The sequence below is a fragment of the Oncorhynchus gorbuscha genome, unplaced genomic scaffold (genome assembly GCF_021184085.1).
Source record: "Oncorhynchus gorbuscha isolate QuinsamMale2020 ecotype Even-year unplaced genomic scaffold, OgorEven_v1.0 Un_scaffold_1358, whole genome shotgun sequence".
Taxonomy (NCBI): Eukaryota; Metazoa; Chordata; class Actinopteri; order Salmoniformes; family Salmonidae; genus Oncorhynchus; species Oncorhynchus gorbuscha.
In genome coordinates this window covers 87,178-107,500 of record NW_025746156.1, presented here as the reverse complement: position 1 = coordinate 107,500, position 20,323 = coordinate 87,178, and the positions used below count along the sequence as shown (strand labels likewise).

Below are 20,323 nucleotides of genomic sequence, written 5' to 3'. Positions count from 1 at the left end.
GAGTGTGTGTGTGTGTGTGTATTTAACTACCAGGAGTGTGTGTGTGTGTTTAATATGTGTGTGCGCAGGCGTATAGGGTTTGTAACATGTGAGGAGTATAGAGGTGTATTTAATGTGGAGTGTGTATGAGGTGTATTTAACATGGAGTGTGTATGTGGTGTATTTAATATGGAGACAGTGAGTATAGTGTGTGTGTTTAATATGGAGACAGGAGTATAGGGTTTATGTATGGAGACAGGAGTGTGAGGTGTATTTAATATGGAGACACCAGTATGAGGTGTATTTAACCATGGAGACAGGAGTATAGAGTGTGTGTTTAATATGGAGACAGGAGTTGTTCTGGTAATGGATGGAGGACTGGATACCAATGTTCTCTCCTTTCAGCAGAGAGTACCACATGTAGAATATGGTCATCTGGATCATAGAGGGGTCAACGTTCTGGGGCTCTAGAACCTAGTAGAGGTCACAACAGAGAGACAGGGTCAACGTAATATGGGGCTCTAGAACCTAGTAGAGGTCACAGACATATGAGACAGACAGGGGTCATAGAGGGGTATTTAACTGGGGCTCTAGAACCTAGTAGAGGTCATTTAACAGGAGACAGGAGTATAGAGGTGTATTTAATATGGAGGAGTATAGAGGTGTATTTAATATGGAGGAGTATAGAGGTGTATTTAATATGGAGGAGTATAGAGGTGTATTTAATATGGAGACAGGAGTATAGAGGTGTATTTAACATGGAGACAGGAGTATAGAGGTGTATTTAACATGGAGACAGGAGTATAGAGGTGTATTTAATATGGAGACAGGAGTATAGAGGTGTATTTAACATGGAGACAGGAGTATAGAGGTGTATTTAACATGGAGGAGTATAGAGGTGTATTTAATATGGAGACAGGAGGAGTATAGAGGTGTATTTAATATGGAGGAGTATAGAGGTGTATTTAATATGGAGACAGGAGTATAGAGGTGTATTTAATATGGAGACAGGAGTATAGAGGTGTATTTAATATGGAGACAGGAGTATAGAGGTGTATTTAACATGGAGGAGTATAGAGGTGTATTTAATATGGAGACAGGAGTATAGAGGTGTATTTAATATGGAGGAGTATAGAGGTGTATTTAATATGGAGGAGTATAGAGGTGTATTTAATATGGAGACAGGAGTATAGAGGTGTATTTAATATGGAGACAGGAGTATAGAGGTGTATTTAACATGGAGGAGTATAGAGGTGTATTTAATATGGAGGAGTATAGAGGTGTATTTAATATGGAGACAGGAGTATAGAGGTGTATTTAACATGGAGGAGTATAGAGGTGTATTTAATATGGAGACAGGAGTATAGAGGTGTATTTAATATGGAGACAGGAGTATAGAGGTGTATTTAACATGGAGACAGGAGTATAGAGGTGTATTTAATATGGAGACAGGAGTATAGAGGTGTATTTAACATGGAGACAGAGTATAGAGGTGTATTTAATATGGAGGAGTATAGAGGTGTATTTAATATGGAGGAGTATAGAGGTGTATTTAATATGGAGGAGTATAGAGGTGTATTTAACATGGAGGAGTATAGAGGTGTATTTAATATGGAGACAGGAGTATAGAGGTGTATTTAATATGGAGGAGTATAGAGGTGTATTTAATATGGAGACAGGAGTATAGAGGTGTATTTAACATGGAGACAGGAGTATAGAGGTGTATTTAACATGGAGACAGGAGTATAGAGGTGTATTTAATATGGAGACAGGAGTATAGAGGTGTATTTAATATGGAGACAGGAGTATAGAGGTGTATTTAACATGGAGGAGTATAGAGGTGTATTTAATATGGAGGAGTATAGAGGTGTATTTAATATGGAGGAGTATAGAGGTGTATTTAATATGGAGGAGTATAGAGGTGTATTTAACATGGAGGAGTATAGAGGTGTATTTAATATGGAGGAGTATAGAGGTGTATTTAATATGGAGACAGGAGTATAGAGGTGTATTTAATATGGAGACAGGAGTATAGAGGTGTATTTAATATGGAGACAGGAGTATAGAGGTGTATTTAATATGGAGACAGGAGTATAGAGGTGTATTTAATATGGAGGGAGTATAGAGGTGTATTTAACATGGAGACAGGAGTATAGAGGTGTATTTAATATGGAGGAGTATAGAGGTGTATTTAATATGGAGGAGTATAGAGGTGTATTTAATATGGAGGAGTATAGAGGTGTATTTAACATGGAGGAGTATAGAGGTGTATTTAATATGGAGACAGGAGTATAGAGGTGTATTTAACATGGAGGAGTATAGAGGTGTATTTAATATGGAGACAGGAGTATAGAGGTGTATTTAATATGGAGACAGGAGTATAGAGGTGTATTTAATATGGAGACAGGAGTATAGAGGTGTATTTAATATGGAGACGGGAGTATAGAGGTGTATTTAATATGGAGGAGTATAGAGGTGTATTTAACATGGAGGGAGTATAGAGGTGTATTTAATATGGAGGAGTATAGAGGTGTATTTAATATGGAGGAGTATAGAGGTGTATTTAATATGGAGGAGTATAGAGGTGTATTTAATATGGAGACAGGAGTATAGAGGTGTATTTAATATGGAGGAGTATAGAGGTGTATTTAATATGGAGACAGGAGTATAGAGGTGTATTTAATATGGAGACAGGAGTATAGAGGTGTATTTAACATGGAGACAGGAGTATAGAGGTGTATTTAATATGGAGACAGGAGTATAGAGGTGTATTTAATATGGAGACAGGAGTATAGAGGTGTATTTAATATGGAGACAGGAGTATAGAGGTGTATTTAATATGGAGACAGGAGTATAGAGGTGTATTTAATATGGAGGAGTATAGAGGTGTATTTAATATGGAGACAGGAGTATAGAGGTGTATTTAATATGGAGACAGGAGTATAGAGGTGTATTTAATATGGAGACAGAGTATAGAGGTGTATTTAACATGGAGACAGGAGTATAGAGGTGTATTTAATATGGAGACAGGAGTATAGAGGTGTATTTAATATGGAGACAGGAGTATAGAGGTGTATTTAATATGGAGACAGAGTATAGAGGTGTATTTAACATGGAGACAGGAGTATAGAGGTGTATTTAATATGGAGGGAGTATAGAGGTGTATTTAATATGGAGGGAGTATAGAGGTGTATTTAATATGGAGACAGGAGTATAGAGGTGTATTTAATATGGAGACAGGAGTATAGAGGTGTATTTAATATGGAGGAGTATAGAGGTGTATTTAATATGGAGGAGTATAGAGGTGTATTTAATATGGAGACAGGAGTATAGAGGTGTATTTAATATGGAGGAGTATAGAGGTGTATTTAATATGGAGGAGTATAGAGGTGTATTTAATATGGAGACAGGAGTATAGAGGTGTATTTAATATGGAGACAGGAGTATAGAGGTGTATTTAATATGGAGACAGGAGTATAGAGGTGTATTTAATATGGAGACAGGAGTATAGAGGTGTATTTAATATGGAGACAGGAGTATAGAGGTGTATTTAATATGGAGGAGTATAGAGGTGTATTTAATATGGAGACAGGAGTATAGAGGTGTATTTAATATGGAGACAGGAGTATAGAGGTGTATTTAATATGGAGACAGGAGTATAGAGGTGTATTTAATATGGAGACAGGAGTATAGAGGTGTATTTAATATGGAGGAGTATAGAGGTGTATTTAATATGGAGACAGGAGTATAGAGGTGTATTTAATATGGAGACAGGAGTATAGAGGTGTATTTAATATGGAGGAGTATAGAGGTGTATTTAATATGGAGACAGGAGTATAGAGGTGTATTTAATATGGAGACAGGAGTATAGAGGTGTATTTAACATGGAGACAGGAGTATAGAGGTGTATTTAATATGGAGACAGGAGTATAGAGGTGTATTTAATATGGAGGAGTATAGAGGTGTATTTAATATGGAGACAGGAGTATAGAGGTGTATTTAATATGGAGGAGTATAGAGGTGTATTTAATATGGAGACAGGAGTATAGAGGTGTATTTAATATGGAGGAGTATAGAGGTGTATTTAATATGGAGACAGGAGTATAGAGGTGTATTTAATATGGAGACAGGAGTATAGAGGTGTATTTAATATGGAGACAGGAGTATAGAGGTGTATTTAATATGGAGACAGGAGTATAGAGGTGTATTTAATATGGAGACAGGAGTATAGAGGTGTATTTAATATGGAGACAGGAGTATAGAGGTGTATTTAATATGGAGGAGTATAGAGGTGTATTTAATATGGAGACAGGAGTATAGAGGTGTATTTAATATGGAGGAGTATAGAGGTGTATTTAATATGGAGACAGGAGTATAGAGGTGTATTTAACATGGAGGAGTATAGAGGTGTATTTAATATGGAGACAGGAGTATAGAGGTGTATTTAATATGGAGACAGGAGTATAGAGGTGTATTTAATATGGAGACAGGAGTATAGAGGTGTATTTAATATGGAGACAGGAGTATAGAGGTGTATTTAATATGGAGACAGGAGTATAGAGGTGTATTTAATATGGAGGAGTATAGAGGTGTATTTAATATGGAGACAGGAGTATAGAGGTGTATTTAATATGGAGGAGTATAGAGGTGTATTTAATATGGAGGAGTATAGAGGTGTATTTAATATGGAGACAGGAGTATAGAGGTGTATTTAATATGGAGGAGTATAGAGGTGTATTTAATATGGAGACAGGAGTATAGAGGTGTATTTAATATGGAGGAGTATAGAGGTGTATTTAATATGGAGACAGGAGTATAGAGGTGTATTTAATATGGAGACAGGAGTATAGAGGTGTATTTAATATGGAGGAGTATAGAGGTGTATTTAATATGGAGACAGGAGTATAGAGGTGTATTTAATATGGAGACAGGAGTATAGAGGTGTATTTAATATGGAGACAGGAGTATAGAGGTGTATTTAACATGGAGGAGTATAGAGGTGTATTTAATATGGAGGAGTATAGAGGTGTATTTAATATGGAGACAGGAGTATAGAGGTGTATTTAATATGGAGGAGTATAGAGGTGTATTTAATATGGAGACAGGAGTATAGAGGTGTATTTAACATGGAGGAGTATAGAGGTGTATATATGGAGACAGGAGTATAGAGGTGTATTTAACATGGAGGAGTATAGAGGTGTATTTAATATGGAGACAGGAGTATAGAGGTGTATTTAATATGGAGACAGGAGTATAGAGGTGTATTTAATATGGAGGAGTATAGAGGTGTATTTAATATGGAGGAGTATAGAGGTGTATTTAATATGGAGACAGGAGTATAGAGGTGTATTTAATATGGAGACAGGAGTATAGAGGTGTATTTAACATGGAGACAGGAGTATAGAGGTGTATTTAATATGGAGACAGGAGTATAGAGGTGTATTTAATATGGAGGAAAATAGAGGTGTATTTAATATGGAGGAGTATAGAGGTGTATTTAACATGGAGGAGTATAGAGGTGTATTTAATATGGAGACAGGAGTATAGAGGTGTATTTAATATGGAGACAGGAGTATAGAGGTGTATTTAATATGGAGACAGGAGTATAGAGGTGTATTTAATATGGAGGAGTATAGAGGTGTATTTAATATGGAGGAGTATAGAGGTGTATTTAATATGGAGACAGGAGTATAGAGGTGTATTTAATATGGAGGAGTATAGAGGTGTATTTAATATGGAGACAGGAGTATAGAGGTGTATTTAATATGGAGACAGGAGTATAGAGGTGTATTTAATATGGAGACAGGAGTATAGAGGTGTATTTAATATGGAGACAGGAGTATAGAGGTGTATTTAACATGGAGACAGGAGTATAGAGGTGTATTTAATATGGAGGAGTATAGAGGTGTATTTAATATGGAGGAGTATAGTGTATTTAATATGAGACAGGAGTATAGAGGTGTATTTAACATGGAGGAGTATAGAGGTGTATTTAACATGGAGGAGTATAGAGGTGTATTTAATATGGAGACAGGAGTATAGAGGTGTATTTAATATGGAGGAGTATAGAGGTGTATTTAATATGGAGACAGGAGTATAGAGGTGTATTTAATATGGAGACAGGAGTATAGAGGTGTATTTAACATGGAGACAGGAGTATAGAGGTGTATTTAATATGGAGACAGGAGTATAGAGGTGTATTTAATATGGAGACAGGAGTATAGAGGTGTATTTAATATGGAGGAGTATAGAGGTGTATTTAATATGGAGACAGGAGTATAGAGGTGTATTTAATATGGAGGAGTATAGAGGTGTATTTAATATGGAGGAGTATAGAGGTGTATTTAATATGGACAGGAGTATAGAGGTGTATTTAATATGGAGGAGTATAGAGGTGTATTTAATATGGAGACAGGAGTATAGAGGTGTATTTAATATGGAGACAGGAGTATAGAGGTGTATTTAATATGGAGACAGGAGTATAGAGGTGTATTTAATATGGAGACAGGAGTATAGAGGTGTATTTAATATGGAGACAGGAGTATAGAGGTGTATTTAACATGGAGGAGTATAGAGGTGTATTTAATATGGAGGAGTATAGAGGTGTATTTAATATGGAGGAGTATAGAGGTGTATTTAATATGGAGGAGTATAGAGGTGTATTTAACATGGAGGAGTATAGAGGTGTATTTAATATGGAGACAGGAGTATAGAGGTGTATTTAACATGGAGACAGGAGTATAGAGGTGTATTTAATATGGAGACAGGAGTATAGAGGTGTATTTAATATGGAGACAGGAGTATAGAGGTGTATTTAATATGGAGACAGGAGTATAGAGGTGTATTTAATATGGAGACAGGAGTATAGAGGTGTATTTAATATGGAGGAGTATAGAGGTGTATTTAACATGGAGACAGGAGTATAGAGGTGTATTTAATATGGAGGAGTATAGAGGTGTATTTAATATGGAGGAGTATAGAGGTGTATTTAATATGGAGACAGAGTATAGAGGTGTATTTAATATGGAGACAGGAGTATAGAGGTGTATTTAATATGGAGACAGAGTATAGAGGTGTATTTAATATGGAGACAGGAGTATAGAGGTGTATTTAATATGGAGACAGGAGTATAGAGGTGTATTTAATATGGAGACAGGAGTATAGAGGTGTATTTAATATGGAGACAGGAGTATAGAGGTGTATTTAATATGGAGACAGGAGTATAGAGGTGTATTTAACATGGAGGAGTATAGAGGTGTATTTAATATGGAGACAGGAGTATAGAGGTGTATTTAATATGGAGGAGTATAGAGGTGTATTTAATATGGAGACAGGAGTATAGAGGTGTATTTAATATGGAGACAGGAGTATAGAGGTGTATTTAATATGGAGAGGAGTATAGAGGTGTATTTAATATGGAGACAGGAGTATAGAGGTGTATTTAATATGGAGACAGGAGTATAGAGGTGTATTTAATATGGAGACAGGAGTATAGAGGTGTATTTAATATGGAGGGAGTATAGAGGTGTATTTAATATGGAGACAGGAGTATAGAGGTGTATTTAATATGGAGGAGTATAGAGGTGTATTTAATATGGAGGAGTATAGAGGTGTATTTAATATGGAGGAGTATAGAGGTGTATTTAATATGGAGACAGGAGTATAGAGGTGTATTTAATATGGAGACAGGAGTATAGAGGTGTATTTAATATGGAGACAGAGTATAGAGGTGTATTTAATATGGAGACAGGAGTATAGAGGTGTATTTAATATGGAGACAGGAGTATAGAGGTGTATTTAATATGGAGACAGGAGTATAGAGGTGTATTTAATATGGAGGAGTATAGAGGTGTATTTAATATGGAGACAGGAGTATAGAGGTGTATTTAATATGGAGACAGGAGTATAGAGGTGTATTTAATATGGAGACAGGAGTATAGAGGTGTATTTAAGACAGGAGTATAGAGGTGTATTTAATATGGAGACAGGAGTATAGAGGTGTATTTAATATGGAGACAGGAGTATAGAGGTGTATTTAATATGGAGACAGGAGTATAGAGGTGTATTTAATATGGAGACAGGAGTATAGAGGTGTATTTAATATGGAGACAGGAGTATAGAGGTGTATTTAATATGGAGACAGGAGTATAGAGGTGTATTTAATATGGAGACAGGAGTATAGAGGTGTATTTAATATGGAGACAGGAGTATAGAGGTGTATTTAATATGGAGGAGTATAGAGGTGTATTTAATATGGAGACAGGAGTATAGAGGTGTATTTAATATGGAGACAGGAGTATAGAGGTGTATTTAATATGGAGACAGGAGTATAGAGGTGTATTTAATATGGAGACAGGAGTATAGAGGTGTATTTAATATGGAGACAGAGTATAGAGGTGTATTTAATATGGAGACAGGAGTATAGAGGTGTATTTAATATGGAGGAGTATAGAGGTGTATTTAATATGGAGACAGGAGTATAGAGGTGTATTTAATATGGAGGGAGTATAGAGGTGTATTTAATATGGAGACAGGAGTATAGAGGTGTATTTAATATGGAGAGTACAGGATTTAATATGTATAGAGGTGTATTTAATATGGAGACAGGAGTATAGAGGTGTATTTAATATGGAGACAGGAGTATAGAGGTGTATTTAATATGGAGACAGGAGTATAGAGGTGTATTTAATATGGAGACAGGAGTATAGAGGTGTATTTAATATGGAGACAGGAGTATAGAGGTGTATTTAATATGGAGACAGGAGTATAGAGGTGTATTTAATATGGAGACAGGAGTATAGAGGTGTATTTAATATGGAGACAGGAGTATAGAGGTGTATTTAATATGGAGACAGGAGTATAGAGGTGTATTTAATATGGAGGAGTATAGAGGTGTATTTAATATGGAGACAGGAGTATAGAGGTGTATTTAATATGGAGACAGGAGTATAGAGGTGTATTTAATATGGAGACAGGAGTATAGAGGTGTATTTAATATGGAGGAGTATAGAGGTGTATTTAATATGGAGACAGGAGTATAGAGGTGTATTTAATATGGAGGAGTATAGAGGTGTATTTAATATGGAGACAGGAGTATAGAGGTGTATTTAATATGGAGGAGTATAGAGGTGTATTTAATATGGAGACAGGAGTATAGAGGTGTATTTAATATGGAGACAGGAGTATAGAGGTGTATTTAATATGGAGGAGTATAGAGGTGTATTTAATATGGAGGAGTATAGAGGTGTATTTAATATGGAGGAGTATAGAGGTGTATTTAATATGGAGACAGGAGTATAGAGGTGTATTTAATATGGAGACAGGAGTATAGAGGTGTATTTAATATGGAGGAGTATAGAGGTGTATTTAATATGGAGACAGGAGTATAGAGGTGTATTTAATATGGAGACAGGAGTATAGAGGTGTATTTAATATGGAGACAGGAGTATAGAGGTGTATTTAACATGGAGGAGTATAGAGGTGTATTTAATATGGAGGAGTATAGAGGTGTATTTAATATGGAGACAGGAGTATAGAGGTGTATTTAACATGGAGGAGTATAGAGGTGTATTTAATATGGAGACAGGAGTATAGAGGTGTATTTAACATGGAGGAGTATAGAGGTGTATATATGGAGACAGGAGTATAGAGGTGTATTTAACATGGAGGAGTATAGAGGTGTATTTAATATGGAGACAGGAGTATAGAGGTGTATTTAATATGGAGACAGGAGTATAGAGGTGTATTTAATATGGAGGAGTATAGAGGTGTATTTAATATGGAGGAGTATAGAGGTGTATTTAACATGGAGACAGGAGTATAGAGGTGTATTTAATATGGAGACAGGAGTATAGAGGTGTATTTAACATGGAGACAGGAGTATAGAGGTGTATTTAATATGGAGACAGGAGTATAGAGGTGTATTTAATATGGAGACAGGAGTATAGAGGTGTATTTAATATGGAGGAGTATAGAGGTGTATTTAATATGGAGGAGTATAGAGGTGTATTTAATATGGAGACAGGAGTATAGAGGTGTATTTAATATGGAGACAGGAGTATAGAGGTGTATTTAATATGGAGACAGGAGTATAGAGGTGTATTTAATATGGAGACAGGAGTGTATTTACCTGGTCATTCATCACAACCATATTACGGCTGAAGAGGTCATGATGTGTGATGATCCCTGTGAACCACTGAGTGGCTGAGTCTTGTCTGTAAACACGAACTCGGTAACCATTTAATGAATACGGACCTGAAGGACAGGGGACAGGTGCAACATGGTGACACACAGCATCTTGGGGTTAAACACAGACTGAAACTAGTCACTTATTCCACTTCGGATACAATTCAGACATCTGTAGCCTGGCTAGATGTACCAATTCAGACATCTGTAGCCTGGCTAGATGTACAAATTCAGACATCTGTAGGGAATAGGGCTCTGGTCAACAGTAGTGTTCTATATAGGGAATAGGGCTCTGGTCAACAGTAGTGTTCTATATAGGGAATAGGGCTCTGGTCAACAGTAGTGTTCTATATAGGGAATAGGGCTCTGGTCAACAGTAGTGTTCTATATAGGGAATAGGGCTCTGGTCAACAGTAGTGTTCTATATAGGGAATAGGGCTCTGGTCAACAGTAGTGTTCTATATAGGGAATAGGGCTCTGGTCAACAGTAGTGTTCTATATAGGGAATAGGGCTCTGGTCAACAGTAGTGTTCTATATAGGGAATAGGGCTCTGGTCAACAGTAGTGTTCTATATAGGGAATAGGGCTCTGGTCAACAGTAGTGTTCTATATAGGGAATAGGGCTCTGGTCAACAGTAGTGTTCTATATAGGGAATAGGGCTCTGGTCAACAGTAGTGTTCTATATAGGGAATAGGGCTCTGGTCAACAGTAGTGTTCTATATAGGGAATAGGGCTCTGGTCAACAGTAGTGTTCTATATAGGGAATAGGGCTCTGGTCAACAGTAGTGTTCTATATAGGGAATAGGGCTCTGGGAATAGGGCTCTGGTCAACAGTAGTGTTCTATATAGGGAATAGGACTCTGGTCAACAGTAGTGTTCTATATAGGGAATAGGGCTCTGGTCAACAGTAGTGTTCTATATAGGGAATAGGGCTCTGGTCAACAGTAGTGTTCTATATAGGGAATAGGGCTCTGGTCAACAGTAGTGTTCTATATAGGGAATAGGGCTCTGGTCAACAGTAGTGTTCTGTATAGGGAATAGGGCTCTGGTCAACAGTAGTGTTCTATATAGGGAATAGGGCTCTGGTCAACAGTAGTGTTCTATATAGGGAATAGGACTCGAAGGACTAAGCATCATCACAGTGAACAGCAAGTTGGTTGGGTTTGTTAAATATTAAATACATCAGTGTTTCTTACCTTGCAAAAAAATGTCCTGAACCTTTTGATCTTTGAGCCAGAACCGGACCTCTTCATGAAGCTGAGGGTTGTCCCTGAGAACAGGACTCAAACTGTCCACTTCCTCCTGCAGACACAGACGGAGGTAGAACCTGTGTATTATATACTAAATACCATTCAGTACATTACAACTGGAGGTAGAACCTGTGTATTATATACATACTAAAGACCATTCAGTACATTACAACTGGAGGTAGAACCTGTGTATTATATACATACTAAAGACCATTCAGTACATTACAACTGGAGGTAGAACCTGTGTATTATATACATACTAAAGACCATTCAGTACATTACAACTGGAGGTAGAACCTGTGTATTATACCAGACAATACATGACAAATATATTTACTACAATTAAAAACCAAGAAACCATATTTTAAGTGAGCAGTTGGCACTGGTCTGAAGCAGAACATGAGGAAATTCATGAGCCCCACGATGTCAACTTTCCTTTCATCCAGCACCAATGTCTACTCCGCCCATGTCTACTCCGCCCATGTCTACTCCGCCCATGTCTACTCCGCCCATGTCTACTCCGCCCATGTCTACTCCGCCCATGTCTACTCCGCCCATGTCTACTCCGCCCATGTCTACTCCGCCCATGTCTACTCCGCCCATGTCTACTCCGCCCATGTCTACTCCGCCCATGTCTACTCCGCCCATGTCTACTCCGCCCATGTCTACTCCGCCCATGTCTACTCCGCCCATGTCTACTCCGCCCATGTCTACTCCGCCCATGTCTACTCCCCATGTCTATGCCCATGTCTACTATGTCTCTCCGCCCATGTCTACTCCGCCCATGTCTACTCCGCCCATGTCTACTCCGCCCATGTCTACTCCGCCCATGTCTACTCCGCCCATGTCTACTCCGCCCATGTCTACTCCGCCCATGTCTACTCCGCCCATGTCTACTCCGCCCATGTCTACTCCGCCCATGTCTACTCCGCCCATGTCTACTCCGCCCCCATGTCTACTCCGCCCATGTCTACTCCGCCCATGTCTACTCCGCCCATGTCCGCCCATGTCTACTCCGCCCATGTCTACTCCGCCCATGTCTACTCCGCCCATGTCTACTCCGCCCATGTCTACTCCACCCATGTCTACTCCACCCATGTCTACTCCACCCATGCTCCACCAAGGTTTTCCAGCACCAATGTCTACTCCACCCATGTCTACTCTGCCCATGCTCCACCAAGGTCTTCCAGCACCAATGTCTACTCCACCCATGCTCCACCAAGGTCATCCAGCACCAATGTCTACTCCGCCCATGCTCCACCAAGGTCTTCCAGCACCAATGTCTACTCCACCCATGCTCCACCAAGGTCATCCAGCACCAATGTCTACTCCGCCCATGCTCCATCAAGGTCATCCAGCACCAATGCCTACTCCGCCCATGCTCCACCAAGGTTTTCCAGCACCAATGTCTACTCCACCCATGCCATACCAAGGTTTTCCAGCACCAATGTCTACTCCACCCATGCCTTACCAAGGTTTTCCAGCACCAATGTCTACTCCACCCAAGCCATACCAAGGTCTTCCAGCACCAATGTCTACTCCACCCATGCCATACCAAGGTTTTCCAGCACCAATGTCTACTCCACCCATGCCTTACCAAGGTTTTCCAGCAGCAACGTCTACTCCACCCAAGCCATACCAAGGTCTTCCAGCACCAATGTCTACTCCACCCATGCCATACCATCTTCCAGCACCAATTTACTCCACCCATGCCATACCAAGGTTTTCCAGCACCAATGTCTACTCCGCCCAAGTCAACCATTCTTAATCTTTGGTCTTTTGCTGAGGCATGGTTCACATACTTTTTCTTGCCACTGTGTGTGTGTGTGTGTGTGTGTGTGTGTGTGTGTGTGTGTGTGTGTGTGTGTGTGTGTGTGTGTGTGTGTGTGTGTGTGTGTGTGTGTGTGTGTGTGTGTGTGTGTGTGTGTGTGTGTGTGTGTGTGTGTGTGTGTGTGTACCAGGGTTTTTCTTTATTTTCTACATTGTAGAATAATAGTGAAGATGTCAAAACTATGAAATAACACATGGTTTTATGTTGTCACCAGAACCCTGACTGTGTATTTTAGATTCATCAGCTACCCTTTGCCTTGATGACAGCTCTGCACACACTTGATAGATAGACAGTAGATCGGTGTCTACCTGTGTGTAGATATGGAGGAAGAGAAGAAAACCAGACAGACAACAACAGATCTGTATCTAACTGTGTGTAGATATGGAGGAAGAGAAGAAAACCAGACAGACAACAACAGATCTGTATCTAACTGGCCCTCCTCCCCTCCCCTCCTCTCTCTGGCCCTCCTCCCCTCCCCTTCTCTCTCTGGCCCTCCTCCCCTCCCCTTCTCTCTCTGGCCCTCCTCCCCTCCCCTTCTCTCTCTGGCCCTCCTCCCCTCCCCTTCTCTCTCTGGCCCTCCTCCCCTCCCCTTCTCTCTCTGGCCCTCCTCCCCCCCCCTCCCCTCTCTGGCCCTCCTCCCTCCCCTCCTCTCTCTGGCCCTCCTCCCCTCCCCTTCTCTCTCTCTGGCTCCTCCCCTCATCAGTGTGTTGGCCCTCCTCCCCTCCAGTGGAAAACACTTACTCTGGGTGTTTCTCCATTATGGAATTTAAAATACTCCAGATACAACTCTGGCCCAGAAAAACCTCCCCTCCCCCCTCTCTCTCTGGCCCTCCTCCCCTCCCCTTCTCTCTCTGGCCCTCCTCCCTCCCCTTCTCTCTCTGGCCCTCCTCCCCTCCCCTTCTCTCTCTGGCCCTCCTCCCCTCCCCAACAGACTCTCTGGCCCTCCTCCTCCCCAAACAGACTCTCTGGCCCTCCTCCCCTCCCAGACCGACTCTCTGGCCCTCCAGGACCCCTCCCCTTCTCTCTCTGGCCCCGACCCAGGACAGACCTCTCTGGCCCTCCTCCCCTCTCTCTGGCCCTCCTCCCCTCCCCTTCTCTCTCTGGCCCAGACCTCCCCTCCCCGACTCTCTCTGGCCCTCCTCCCCTCCCCTTCTCTCTCTGGCCCTCCTCCCCGACCAGACAGACAGGACAGACTGGCCCTCCTCCGACCCCTCCCAGACCGACAGACCCTCTGGCCCTCCTCCCAGACGGGACAGACCCCCTTCTCTCTCTGGCCCTCCAGACAGACCAGACAGACAGGACAGACCCCTTCTCTCTCTGGCCCTCCTCCCCTCCCCTTCTCTCTCTGGCCCTCCTCCCCTCCCCTTCTCTCTCAGGCCCTCAGGACTCCCCTCCCCTTCTCTCCCTCCTCCCTCCCAGGACTCTCAGACTGGCCCTCCTCCCCCCCCCTTCTCTCTGGCCCTCCTCCCCTCCCTTCTCTCTCTGGCCTGACTCCCTGACCTTCTCTCTCTGGCCCTCCTCCCTCCAGACCTTCTCTCAGGACTGGCCAGGACTCCTCCCAGACTCCCCAGGACTCTCTCAGGCCTCCTCCCAGGACTCCCCAGACTCTCTCTGGCCCAGACAGGACTGACAGACAGGACCAGACAGACCCAGACAGGACTCAGACAGGCCCTCAGACTCCCCTCCCAGACAGGACTCTCTCTGGCCAGACAGGACTGACAGACAGGACTCCCCAGGACTGACTCTGACAGATGGGCTGTAACATCAGTGTGTTGGAGGACAGACTTCTATTTGTTCAGACAGTGGACAAAGACAGGACTTACATACAGGGTGTTTCTGCATTATGGACAAAACTGACAGACAGACAGGACTGACAGACTCTGACCCAGAAAAGACAGACAGGCTTCAGACAGGACTCAGATTCCCAGTCCCAGGACTACTACTGACAGACAGGAAGACAGACAGACTGACAGACAGGACTGACTGACAGACAGGACTGACAGACAGGACTGACACAGGACTGACTGACAGACAGGACTGACAGACAGGACTGACTGACAGACAGGACAGACTGACTGACACAGGACAGACAGACAGGACTGACAGACAGACAGGACTGACAGACAGGACAGACAGACAGACAGACAGACAGACAGACAGACAGACAGACAGACAGACAGACAGACAGACAGACAGGACAGACAGACAGACAGACTGACAGACAGGACAGACAGACAGGACTGACAGACAGGACTGACTGACTGACAGACAGGACTGACTGACTGACAGACAGGACTGACAGACAGACAGGACAGACAGACAGGACTGACAGACAGGACTGACAGATAGGACTGACAGATAGGACTGACAGACAGACAGGACTGACAGACAGGACTGACTGACAGACAGGACTGACAGATAGGACTGACAGGACTGACAGATTAGGACTGACAGACAGACAGGACTGACAGACAGGACTGACTGACAGAACAGGACTGACAGATATGGACTGACACAGACAGACAGGACAGACAGACAGGACTGACAGACAGACAGGACTGACAGACAGGACTGACAGACAGGACTGACAGACAGGACTGACAGACAGGGACTGACATACAGACAGACAGACAGACAGACAGACAGGACTGACAGACAGACAGGACAGACATCCATTAGACAGAACAGGACTGACAGACAGACATCCATTAGACAGACAGACAGACAGGACAGTCAACAGTACAGACAGACAGACATCCATGACAGAACAGTATGGTTGGTAGACATCCATTAGACAGTCAACAGTAGGACCTATACATCCATCAGACAGTCAACAGTATGGTTGATTAGACAGTCAACAGGATGGTGACAGACAGTCAACAGGGTTGGTGACAGACCATTAGACAGTCAACAGTATGGTTGGTAGACATCCATTAGACAGTCAACAGTATGGTTGGTACCTGATCCATTAGACAGTCAACAGTATGGTTGGTAGACTGACATCCATTAGACAGTCAACAGTATGGTTGGTAGACCTATACATCCATTAGACAGTCAACAGTATGGTTGGTAGACCTATACATCCATCTTAGACAGAACAGACAGTCAACAGTATGGTTGGTAGACCTATACATCCATTAGACAGAACAGTATGGTTGGTACAGACAGTCAACAGTATGGTTGGTAGACCTATACATCCATTAGACAGTCAACAGTATGGTTGGTAGACCTATACATCCATCCATTAGACAGTCAACAGTATGGTTGGTAGACCTAACATCCATTAGACAGTCAACAGTATGGTTGGTAGACCTATCCATCCATTAGACAGTCAACAGTATGGTTGGTAGACCTGAACATCCATTCAGTCAACAGTATGGTTGGTAGACCTATACATCCATTAGACAGTCAACAGTATGGTTGGTAGACCTATACATCCATCAAGACAGTCAACAGTATGGTTTAGACCTATTACAGTCCTATCCTATACATCCATGACAGTCAACAGTATGGTTGGTAGACCCATCCATCATTCCATAATTAACCTATACATCCATTAGACAGTCAACAGTATGGTTGGTAGACCTATACATCCATACATCCATTAGACAGTCAACAGTATGGTTGGTAGACCTATACATCCATTAGACAGTCAACAGTATGGTTGGTAGACCTATACATCCATTAGACAGTCAACAGTATGGTTGGTAGACCTATACATCCATCAGACAGTCAACAGTATGGTTGGTAGACCTATACATCCATTAGACAGTCAACAGTATGGTTGGTAGACCTATACATCCATTAGACAGTCAACAGTATGGTTGGTAGACCTACATCCACATCCATTAGACAGTCAACAGTATGGTTGGTAGACCTATACATCCATTAGACAGTCAACAGTATGGTTGGTAGACCTATACATCCATTAGACAGTCAACAGTATGGTTGGTAGACCTATACATCCATTAGACAGTCAACAGTATGGTTGGTAGACCTATACATCCATTAGACAGTCAACAGTATGGTTGGTAGACCTATACATCCATCAGTCAACAGTATAGACCTATACATCCATTAGACAGTCAACAGTATGGTTGGTAGACCTATACATCCATTAGACAGTCAACAGTATGGTTGGTAGACCTATACATCCATCCATTAGACAGTCAACAGTATGGTTGGTAGACCTATACATCCATTAGACAGTCAACAGTATGGTTGGTAGACCTATACATCCATTAGACAGTCAACAGTATGGTTGGTAGACCTATACATCCATTAGACAGTCAACAGTATGGTTGGTAGACCTATACATCCATTAGACAGTCAACAGTATGGTTGGTAGACCTATACATCCATCCATTAGACAGTCAACAGTATGGTTGGTAGACCTATACATCCATTAGACAGTCAACAGTATGGTTGGTAGACCTATACATCCATTAGACAGTCAACAGTATGGTTGGTAGACCTATACATCCATTAGACAGTCAACAGTATGGTTGGTAGACCTATACATCCATTAGACAGTCAACAGTATGGTTGGTAGACAGTCAACAGTATACATCCATTAGACAGTCAACATGTATGGTTGGTAGACCTATACATCCATTAGACAGTCAACAGTATGGTTGGTAGACCTATACATCCATTAGACAGTCAACAGTATGGTTGGTAGACCTATACATCCATTAGACAGTCAACAGTATGGTTGGTAGACCTATACACCCATTAGACAGTCAACAGTATGGTTGGTAGACCTATACACCCATTAGACAGTCAACAGTATGGTTGGTAGACCTATACACCATTAGACAGTCAACAGTATGGTTGGTAGACCATACATCCATTAGACAGTCAACAGTATGGTTGGTAGACCTATACATCCATTAGACAGTCAACAGTATGGTTGGTAGACCTATACATCCATCCATACATCCATCCAGACAGTCAACAGTATGGTTGGTAGACCTATACATCCATTAGACAGTCAACAGTATGGTTGGTAGACCTATACATCCATTAGACAGTCAACAGTATGGTTGGTAGACCTATACATCCATTAGACAGTCAACAGTATGGTTGGTAGACCTATACATCCATCCATTAGACAGTCAACAGTATGGTTGGTAGACCTATACATCCATACATCCATCCATACAGACAGTCAACAGTATGGTTGGTAGACCTATACATCCATCCATTAGACAGTCAACAGTATGGTTGGTAGACCTATACATCCATTAGACAGTCAACAGTATGGTTGGTAGACCTATACATCCATTAGACAGTCAACAGTATGGTTGGTAGACCTATACATCCATTAGACAGTCAACAGTATGGTTGGTAGACCTATACATCCATTAGACAGTCAACAGTATGGTTGGTAGACCTATACATCCATTAGACAGTCAACAGTATGGTTGGTAGACCTATACATCCATTAGACAGTCAACAGTATGGTTGGTAGACCTATACATCCATTAGACAGTCAACAGTATGGTTGGTAGACCTACATCCATTAGACATCCATTAGACAGTCAACAGTATGGTTGGTAGACCTATACATCCATTAGACAGTCAACAGTATGGTTGGTAGACCTATACATCCATCCATTAGACAGTCAACAGTATGGTTGGTAGACCTATACATCCCTTAGACAGTCAACAGTATGGTTGGTAGACCTATACATCCATTAGACAGTCAACAGTATGGTTGGTAGACCTATACATCCATCCATTAGACAGTCAACAGTATGGTTGGTAGACCTATACATCCATCCGTTAGACAGTCAACAGTATGGTTGGTAGACCTATACATCCATTAGACAGTCAACAGTATGGTTGGTAGACATCCATATACATCCATCCCATTAGACAGTCAACAGTATGGTTGGTAGACCTATACATCCATTAGACAGTCAACAGTATGGTTGGTAGACCTATACATCCATTAGACAGTCAACAGTATGGTTGGTAGACCTATACATCCATTAGACAGTCAACAGTATGGTTGGTAGACCTATACATCCATTAGACAGTCAACAGTATGGTTGGTAGACCTATACATCCATTAGACAGTCAACAGTATGGTTGGTAGACCTATACATCCATTAGACAGTCAACAGTATGGTTGGTAGACCTATACATCCATTAGACAGTCAACAGTAGAGCAGGACTCAGTGGGACAGCGGCTCAGTACAGAACACAGCAGGACTCATCCATTAGACAGCAGCTCAGACAGAACACTATGGTTGGTAGACTCATCCATGGGACAGTCAGCTCAGACAGAACACCATTAGACAGGACAGTAGTGGGACAGACAGCAACAGTACAGAACACTAGCAGGACTCAGTGGGACAGCAGCCATCAGACAGAACACTAGTGGGACAGCAGCCATCAGACAGAACACTAGAGGGACAGACAGTGGGACAGCAGCTCAGACAGAACACTAGCAGGACTCAGTGGGACAGCAGCTCAGACAGAACACTAGCAGGACTCAGTGGGACAGCAGCTCAGACAGAACACTAGCAGGACTCAGTGGGACAGCAGCTCAGACAGAACACTAGAGGGACAGCAGTGGGACAGCAGCTCAGACAGAACACTAGAGGGACAGCAGTGGGACAGCAGCTCAGACAGAACACTAGCAGGACTCAGTGGGACAGCAGCTCAGACAGAACACTAGCAGGACTCAGTGGGACAGCAGCTCAGACAGAACACTAGAGGGACAGCAGTGGGACAGCAGCTCAGACAGAACACTAGAGGGACAGCAGCAGCTCAGACAGAACACTGGGACAGCAGCAGCTCAGACAGAACACTAGCAGGACTCAGTGGGACAGCAGCTCAGACAGAACACTAGCAGGGACAGCAGCTCAGACAGAACACTGGGACAGCAGCTCTGACAGAACACTAGAGGGACAGCAGTGGACAGCAGCATGGTGACAGAACACTAGAGGGACAGCAGCTCAGACAGAACACTAGAGGGACAGCAGCTCAGACAGAACATAAGATAATCATGGTGTCTAGCTGGATAAGAACAGCATGGTGTCTAGCTGGATAAGAACAGCATGGTGT

At 41.9% G+C, this 20,323-nt stretch overlaps 1 protein-coding gene across 1 annotated transcript in view; it reads right to left on the bottom strand.

Annotated features, from left to right (window-relative positions):
- LOC124022360 (probable JmjC domain-containing histone demethylation protein 2C) overlaps nt 1-20,323 on the bottom strand; it is a 113,552-nt gene that overhangs the window by 47,972 nt on the left and 45,257 nt on the right. The window contains 3 exon segments of the mRNA XM_046337286.1: nt 366-453; nt 10,109-10,233; nt 11,362-11,467. Of these exon segments, the coding sequence (XP_046193242.1) occupies nt 366-453; nt 10,109-10,233; nt 11,362-11,467 (319 nt within the window).